The sequence below is a fragment of the Chenopodium album genome, chromosome 1 (assembly GCF_948465745.1).
Source record: "Chenopodium album chromosome 1, dcCheAlbu1.1, whole genome shotgun sequence".
NCBI classification, from domain to species: Eukaryota; Viridiplantae; Streptophyta; class Magnoliopsida; order Caryophyllales; family Amaranthaceae; genus Chenopodium; species Chenopodium album.
The window spans coordinates 79,800,062-79,808,903 of record NC_137834.1 but is presented as its reverse complement, the minus strand read 5'-3'; the positions used below and the strand labels follow the sequence as shown (position 1 = coordinate 79,808,903).

At 33.8% G+C, this 8,842-nt stretch overlaps 1 protein-coding gene across 1 annotated transcript; it reads right to left on the bottom strand.

Annotated features, from left to right (window-relative positions):
* Window positions 1-315: 315 nt before the first annotated feature.
* On the bottom strand, window positions 316-6,930 carry LOC145609070 (phosphate transporter PHO1 homolog 1-like). Its single transcript, XM_081664666.1, has 14 exons — window positions 6,561-6,930; window positions 6,172-6,466; window positions 5,349-5,757; window positions 5,164-5,212; window positions 4,984-5,055; window positions 4,157-4,286; window positions 2,852-2,975; window positions 2,501-2,750; window positions 2,207-2,311; window positions 2,068-2,112; window positions 1,825-1,977; window positions 1,446-1,724; window positions 1,146-1,282; window positions 316-1,051 (listed from the first exon to the last, which is right to left on the bottom strand). Exons 1-14 carry the CDS (start codon window positions 6,786-6,788, stop codon window positions 961-963), a joined length of 2,367 nt encoding a protein of 788 aa, XP_081520792.1. The 5' UTR covers window positions 6,789-6,930; the 3' UTR covers window positions 316-960.
* Between the last annotated feature and the right edge of the window lie 1,912 nt (window positions 6,931-8,842).

Sequence of the window (8,842 nt, the reverse complement as noted above, 5' to 3'; positions counted from 1 at the left end):
AGTAACATTTTGACCATAGGAACCAAAACTTAAAACACAACCAAAAAGTGTACCAAGTGAAGCATAAATTTTACTGAATAGGTTAAATGCCTCATGTTATGAAACAAAGGAGGTATATGTATGTTGGGGCTATATATTCATGCAGTCTAGGAAACATGTAATTCTGTGGTTTTAGATATTCTTAGCTTAGCTTTAAAGTCCTTGAAAAATAAAATTTGATTCAAGCCACTCAGTCAGCACCTATTGGTGTTTAATCAAGTAGAACCGCGAATAATAAATCAAATCCGATTCACACATCTGCTGCAGTGGGATACAGCTGCTGCTGATAAAGATCTGAACTGTCAAATTGACAATTATGTGACTAGCCTTTCTTGGATTGATTGCATTTGGCATCTTAGTGATACAATCTCTGAGACAATAAGATAAGCCCAGGAGTAGAATTATTGTAACCAGACTTTAGGCCGGGTTTTGTGGGAGTGTAAATTGCATAATGGAACCAAGAATATAGCATCAGTTCCTGAATCATATGTCCTTTATTTATGTATTAGCACCTTCAGATTTTGCCTGCCAAACCACCTGAAGATTCCGATTGTGCCATGCTTACACGAGTAACACGACTACATGGATTAGGGCATTAATGCTTGAAAAACTCCAAATTTATTGAAGTCCCTAAATACCATTGTGATTTGCAAATGTTATAATTAGGCAACTCTCTCGTTAAGATACACGAGTTTAATTTTCATTAACAAAATCCGAAGAATCAATTTATGCACATTTATGAAGTATTTTCCTAGGAATATACTTGATTATGGGAACAAAAGAACTTAGTTGATGCTTTGTGGCATTCACGTCCTGTAAGTGCAGTGTGAACAAACATTAGGACCTGAAACCACCATCCTCTGGCTTCAGAACTGTATTCCTTTCATTCCAGTCATTGCTGTCGCCTCGAAAAAAATATTATCATTCTTCCTCATCCACTTCATGAAAAGGGAGTGGTACCTGTTTAACTGCTCTAAATTTGCCGGCATTATTTAGATGCTCATTCTCTAATCTGAAAAGATGAGAATATATACTATTAGTACCTTGAAAGTTCACTAGTCAGTCACTTTTTCATGAACTGACAATGATGGGATTTGAGTTTTTACCTATAGAAATTCCATTGTCCTCTTCTGATCACTTCAAGGGCAGCTAAAAATAGCCCAATTACTCTGTAATCAACATTCCCAAAATTCGGGTGGAGAACTGTTTGTAACCAAGCCAACCTTAATATCAGGTTCAATACCTGCAAAGATTTACCATTATTTGTTTGTCAAAATTAAACTATTTGAATCTCGTATAGTATGAAAGTTACTCGTTCTTCAGGGGATTAGTTTGTGGCTATGGTACGTTTATTCGAGAATTTAGCCTACTAAAGATAATGATAGATTTGTTGATAGTATGTATACCATGGAGAAATAGTAAATGAACTTCTTGCGGAGCATTAACTCATTCCTTAACCAAGGATTTTTGGAATGAAATTGTAGCAATCCCCAATCCTTTACATAGTCCCAGTACAATTGGTACATAGTGGCACCACTTGACAAGGCTACAACTAGGCACAAGTATCCTGTCGACTTCTCTTTTTCGTATGCCAGCTTAGCTCCCGCTGCCAGCATAGCTGACACATATTTACCTAGATTCACTAGGTGTGTAGCCTGCCCTTCGTCGAACCACCTTCTTGCACACTGAAAAATAATTTTATGTACTAATCATTGGCCTTATTTTCATTCAGGTAAAATTTATTTGTTCTTTTGGTATAAGGAAGTGTATTTTATCTTGTTTTACCTGCATTGCTCTCCAGTAGTATGGTAGAAAGGAGACGGCATATGCGAGATCTCTGTAATGTGAAGTCCTCACACAGTATCCATAATCCTGAGTCTTGTAACTACCTGTGATGTAGTAGCAAGCTACATACTCGAGATTTCTGAGCAGAGGAACCTGTTGAAGTTGTCACTTCTATTGTTAGTCATTTGATGATAATAAGCATATTATACTTGAAGTTGATTGGTAATTTTGAGGATTAATTACCTGGCTACAGAGTTGGTCAGCCATGAAGAAGTCTAGCATAACAACCTATAAATGAATCACCAACAGACCACATTAGATACCGAAAAGTGCCTTGTTTTTGTATTAGTATAAAATTAGTTAAGTTGAGAGATTTAAGTACCTTATATAGAGGTGAAAAAATTATATTCCTTATAGCTTGAAGGAATCTGTACCGAGTTGATCGATACACAATGTTGAAAGGGCAAAACAACAATAGCACGAAAAACTGCCAAATAAAAAAGAAACCACAAAAAAATGTTAATATAAATTACCTTAAAACACCAATATGGTGATACTTGTAATGATATATGTGTGATTTTGTAAGAAAAATGATTCATGTCAATGTCTAATGTTTAATTATAAATCATTATCATTATCATCATTTATTAACGGGCAGTTAAATTTTGTAAATTACCAATAAGAGAAAGCCTGGGATGGTCTGAGCTAGGGTAGAGGAGTATCCTTTGGATGCAAGTGATAGGTGAATGAATAAGACCCCTAGAATAGCAGTCATTGATGCAGTACTGATTAAAAACGCTTCTCTAAATTTGAGTTCCTTAGTCGGAGCTAGCTCCAAGATGAAGCTGTAATTTATTCGCGCCTTTTTCCAGGTGAAGATATTGCACCCGTACAAGAAGATGTGCAAGAACAACAAACTGAACATACTGAAAACACAGTAAATGAAATTGTAACAGTTAGTGAATTTTGCTCGAAAAATCGAGGTTTCGAAATATTATTAGACTTGAAAGGATGGAGAGTGTCTTGCCTTAAGACAGGATATACAGTTTCCATGTAAACAGTGTCAGTTGATTGCTTAGAGTACATTCCCATTAGATGAGCCATGATGACATAACCAGCTAGAAGTGCAATAAAGCATCCTGTAAACAGACCTGGATTTGCACAATATAAATAAGTGCTGTTAATGCATTATCTTTAAAATCTTATTAAATCTAAAATTAAGACTTCTAATTGGGTCAAGCCATTCTTCAAACTTTCAATTTTTACTCTAAAGAAGTAATATATTTGCCTTTAATTATTATTATTATTATTATTATGGGGGGGGGGGGGGGGGGGGCGGGGGGCGAGGAAGCGGGAAGATTTTATTGGATTATATAAAATCTACATGACTTTAATAATTACTTTATGTAAAAAATGAAAGTTATTATATAAAACATAATTAATACGGGGTAGAATAATAAACACTAAACTAATATGAAGTACGAAGTACATCTTTAGCCTCAATCATAGAGTCGAGTGGAATTAGATCTTGAGATTTGATTGAATCAAACTCGAGTAACCTATAAGCATGCTTAACTATGTATTCTTTCCATAATCCATCTAACATAATGACAACTTTAAAAATCTTTGAATACAAATCTACAGTACTAAAATTGGCAAATTATAAGTCCAATCAAAAAGATTTTCCATTTCTTCATGGAATTCACAAAGTATGGTGGAAGTCCAACATGCATCCAATAGACAACCGTTATGAGCATGTTTTAACATCAAAATAAAACACTAGGTTGGCATATTACACAAATCAATCAAATTTGAACCTTTTTTTTTTTGGTGGTGTATTGGTTGTTATTGGGCCTTTTTTAATCAGGGCTTAGACCAAGCAAGATCATGTTTTTGTCCTTAAGTTATAGTGGCCTACGTTTTGCTTACCTTTTCCTTTAATTACACCCATATAAAGTGGCCCAAGTACGGCCCTTTTGATCATGCTTTAGTGGTCTAATGGGCCCGCGTTGTTTATTTTCTTTACGTTCTCTAAAATTATACTTCCTCTGTTCACTTTTAGTTGTTACATGGTATATAATTCATTATGTTCATTTAACTTTACTTAAAACATCTATACACTCGTTTTGCAATCATAAGGAATTGAGGGAGTAGTTAAAAAATACTTAACTAACAAGTAGTTTTCAACATAAAGGTGGTCAAAAAGAAGATAGATTTTATAAGTCATTTATGAGTTTAATATGTTATCTTTCATGCTTTACTAAATTATTGATGAGAACTTTGGTTGAAAACAGAAAAAAACATGCACAAACAGAAATTAAAGAAAATTCACCTATGAAAAAGGTTACTGCATGGGATTCTTTGCGATGATTTGGCTTGAGGTATTTCATGGCTTTTCTCTTATCATCTTTGGCAAAATGCTTAACAAATAGCTCTTCAACTTCATCGGATAATCGCATAACCTGTTTAAAAAATAAATAAAAATAAATAATGATTATAGTTAATGATAAATGTTTCTCCTCAAAATTTTTGATGTTGCATTAACATTTTAACATAGACAATTTTGTGTTAGTAGAATTAATATCGAGGTTTTAAAAGAACATGAGGATTTTGTTTCTCATGTTGTAAAGAAGTTCTTTATGAGAGGGTAACATTGTCACGTGGTGTTAGAAGAGTGCATGGTACGATAAGTGGAAAATCTATATGTTGATTTGTAAGGTCATTTCTATCTAATGTCATACCAACGTATCTTTTCGTTATGCATAAAAATCTAAGGCTAAATTCTTGTGTGTGGTGTTTCACTATTATGCTAGATGTCCACTTGAAAATGTCTCTTGAAAGACTTGAGATTTATTTGCTGCCTCAGAAGATAAAAATGTTTCATCAATCAGTCAAATTTATGCGGGGACAAAACAATGCGAAGCCTAGATTAATGCAAAGTCTACTAGTCTATCAGGAATTTTTTGTTTTTCAAATGAAATATTTTCCTTTACAATTACTGCGTCACATATGTGATTCACGACCTCGTAAAAAATGGCTTTTGGAAGAGTTGATTAAATAACTTTATTCTATGTTAGATCGAAAGTTTATTGGTTATACCACGTAAGATATATAGTAAAACACACAATAAACGTATTTGCGAAAGAGTTAGACTTTTACCAAGTCAGAGGTGTTGAAATAGGAGTTTTCTACCACTTTGAGGTAAATTGGTAGTACTTCTTTGTTAGTTACCTGAAATAACAGAACGTCCAAGGTTATTCATACGTACAAACAAACAATTTGCTTTGATAAAAAAAAAAAAAAAAAAAAAAAAGATCTTTAAAAAGAAAAATCACTTACTTTGTCAAACTTTTTCAAGATTTTGACAAATGCAAGCATGTTTAAGTTCCTGCAAAACACAATTATCTCGGAATATTAGTTCATCTTCTTCACGTATGCATGTTGCATGTGTAACAAATCATGAATATTACGTGAGATAATTAGGTGATCTGATATGATTTTCCATGTGAAGGAGTTAATTTTACCTGTAAGTTTTAAGGTAATTCAAACCCTTATATAACTCAAGAAACGCGCCGCGAATCATCTTTTCTGCGTGGTGTAGGTTACTTTTGTTGATGTGAATTCCTCTTGGATTGGCTTTCTTTGTAGAATTGTGATTTAAAACGTCTTCCCAAACTAAGGAACCTATAGCTGAGAAGGTTCGAGATGGCGTCGTTAGTGGAATGTTAATGGTTAAGTTCTTCCCTTGGCAGTTAAAAACCCTACTAGAGAAGCTCCTTGAACCACTGTCATCTCTTTTGATTCGTCGCAATGATTTTTCTGTCTCTTCGGATTTTGGGGATTCATTGTCATTTTTCTCATTTTCATCAATGGAGGAAGTTTCTTGGCCCTGTTCTTGCTCTGTTTCCTCTGCTTTCTCAATTAACTCTATCTCTGTTGTATTAATAAAAATAAATGTATATCATTAGTCATTCATGATTAATTTGATTCCTTAGAAGACTCATTATTATGCATTTTAAAAAAGACAGAAAAACTTTATTTCGTGTAGATTAGCACTTGAAAATCCTTAAATTATGAGTTGGGTTAGGGTACAAGTTAAATGTTTCTAATAACAGTAGTGTGAATTAATACTGTCCAAACTAATAATAACTTCTTTTAAAATGTAAAGACTAACTGTGGCGTATTGAAAATAACAACTCGTTGTAAAATGTGGCCTATTATTTAGAAGCCGTAGAAACATTATATTGTCTAATGCCTTTTTTTGCGTTTGTTGATCTACGAAGTATTTGTGGCACATGATTAATATCTCTTCTTTCATTGAGATGAGAGTAGGGGATTGGTGCTTACCAGAGGAAAGTTGGCTTGAAATGGAGGGATCATCATTGGAATCCTGAGAAGAAGCTTCCTTCTTCCTCTTGAGTTCGCTTTTCGCCTGAATCAAGAAATCAAGCTGCTTCTTAGCTGAATTTCCTTTCTCAACAAAGTCTTTCTCCTTAACCCTATAAAACTGGTTCACTTTGTTGAGTTGGCGATCCAAACAAGTGAAAAATTCAGCAGCAGCCTCAACATCGGCGAATTGCTCCAGCAATTCAGTCTCATACATATCTCCCCTACTCGTCGAAGATGCTAGCTTCCTATGAACCTGCACCTCATCAAAATTTCACGTCATTACTCTTAGTAATCACAACATAACAAACGTAACATACTCGAAAACAGAGGAAAAACAGGGGAAGTACATGAATTGTGGCATGATCTCTATGTTTCTGACCAAATGAGGAGAACTTCCCTAGGGAAGAAATCAAGGAAGAGGCAAAAGAAGCCTTATTTTGTTGTTTAGAAGAGTTTTTATCAGAGTTTAAGAACTGAATCTTCTTAAGCTCCTTCTTTAGCTGCTCATAATCGACGAAAGCATCTTTCCACTCCGGCACACGTTGTGCCTCAAACTGCTTAGAGAACTTCACCATCTTTTCGCCTTAACTCAGTATTCGTGAGAGAATGTGTAAGAGGGAGTGGGTTTGAAAGAAGAACACAATCCGAGTATTTAACAGCGCGAAAGGAAGTGATTCTCTAGAGGCACATTCTAAGATATTCTATGTTCTTTGTTCCACTAGATTGCTAGTAGTTTAGGGAAGGAGGAGAGAGAAAGAGAGAATAGAGGGGTGTGGCAAAGGTACGCCGGAAAAATGCCCTTGGCCACTCCCAATATATAACTGATATGGTGACCCTCTTCCCTGCTATATGCTCTTATATTGAGATTTGGCAGAGATAAAAGGTGAAATCGATGGTCATAATATTGGGACCCTACCTAATTTTAAAATATGTTACCTTATTATAAAGTTTTCCCCTTTAATTCATGTTGATTATTTAAAAAAAGTTTTTTTTTTTTTTTTTTTTTTATTTTTTTTTTTTTATTTATTTTTTTTAACTAGAGAATTTGCATGTACAAAGCAATATTTATAAAAAGAATGATTTTTACATGGATTACTAAATACATGGGGTAACATGTACTCCATCTGTCCCTTTATTACATGTTTATTTCTCATTTTGCACGAGAATTAAGAAAGTTAAAGATTCCTTAAAGCTAATAATTGGGAGTATAAATATGCATATGGGTTTAGAGAGAGATAGAGAAAAAGAAAAGGTGGTTGGGAATTAAGATAGAGAAAGTATTGAGAATTGATGTGTAACGTTTGCACTATACTCTTTAACCAAATATTAAGCTTACGTAAAAAGAAAAAAATTTACAGTTATATGAGGTCTTGCTAGACTCGTATTGAGATATACTTTTACAATATGATTTTATTTTATTTTTTAATAAAATCTTTCCGAAAATCTAAAGTTTAAAACTGTGCTTTGAGAAGTAACCTCCCCATATTGCTCTATTAAAGGAATAAAGGAAGTATTTATAGTAATGAAGCAGCAGAACACATGATATATAGAGCCCTAAACAAGTTTTCTTTTTTGTTTCCTTTGCAATTTACACTATTGGTCTAATAATTCTATAAATATTTAAATTAATAGCTATTAGCGAGTTCCACATTAAGCACACCTCCTAATCATGCATATGGTGCTAGTAGCATAATTAGTTTAATATGTTAGTTACCAATGAGGGCTTGAACCTTGAATGCAATTTAGCAAACATGAGAGCAGTGTGATGATTTTGGTTTGTTTTCCAACTAAATTTCTAAAAATACCCCTTATTATCGATGTACTAATGAGCTCCAGGCCACATAGAGGCTGTTACGTTATGAACGTTACATCTAAATACACGCAATGTATACTTTTGTTTTTCAAAAAAATGTATATGATAATTTTTTATAATAGAGATCTTAAACTTGCCTTTTCCATTCAAAAAACTGCTATGCATCTTTATTACGTACTTTTAAGACTTGCTGTGATTCAAGAACAGAGAAGATAGTGTAGACTGTAGAGTGCATGAGCAATTTGGTGAAATGGTGAGCATGCAAATTCCTAGTGGTGGCGTTTGGGCGTATGTTTTGAGACCTCATTGCTCTTCTAATTAGACTAGCCTAATCTCAGCTCCACTAGATTTTCAAGAAGAAGACTTCTATATTTATAAATACAACGGACCCAATTAATTATCCATTGGGAACCTTTATATATAATTGTATTTATTTTACAACCTTCGATTTTTTTAGTTGCAGCTTTGAAATATTTTATATCTCACAAATAATACCCCAAATTACAACTTTAAAAAAAAAAAATCGGAGGCAGTATTTGACTTATGTTGTATGATTTGTTTGATATAAATACCATAGTATACGTAGTACTTTGTTTCCGTGGTAAAACACGGGGTCTTGATTATAGTGTGAGCATCTAAGGGTCTTGGCTCTAGATCGTGGATGGATCTACAAGATGAACAATCAGTGGCCCATGTAAGTGTTTGTACGGTACATAGTGAAAGGAACACACTATTAAAATGTAATGAACATATACATAGAGTTAAAAGAACATACTATTAATGAAATGAGTATATACTAGAGTGAAGAAAACATAT

Excerpts from the sequence above, each read along its gene's own strand:
- LOC145609070 (XM_081664666.1), bottom strand. The coding sequence starts at position 6,788 with ATGGTGAAGTTCTCTAAGCAGTTTGAGGCACAACGTGTGCCGGAGTGG. Across the intron at positions 5,056-5,163 it reads TCTTGAAAAAGTTTGACAAA|GTAACTAACAAAGAAGTACT; the intron begins GTAAGTGATTTT and ends CTGTTATTTCAG. Across the intron at positions 2,312-2,500 it reads TCCCAGGCTTTCTCTTATTG|TTTTTCGTGCTATTGTTGTT; the intron begins GTAATTTACAAA and ends TTTATTTGGCAG.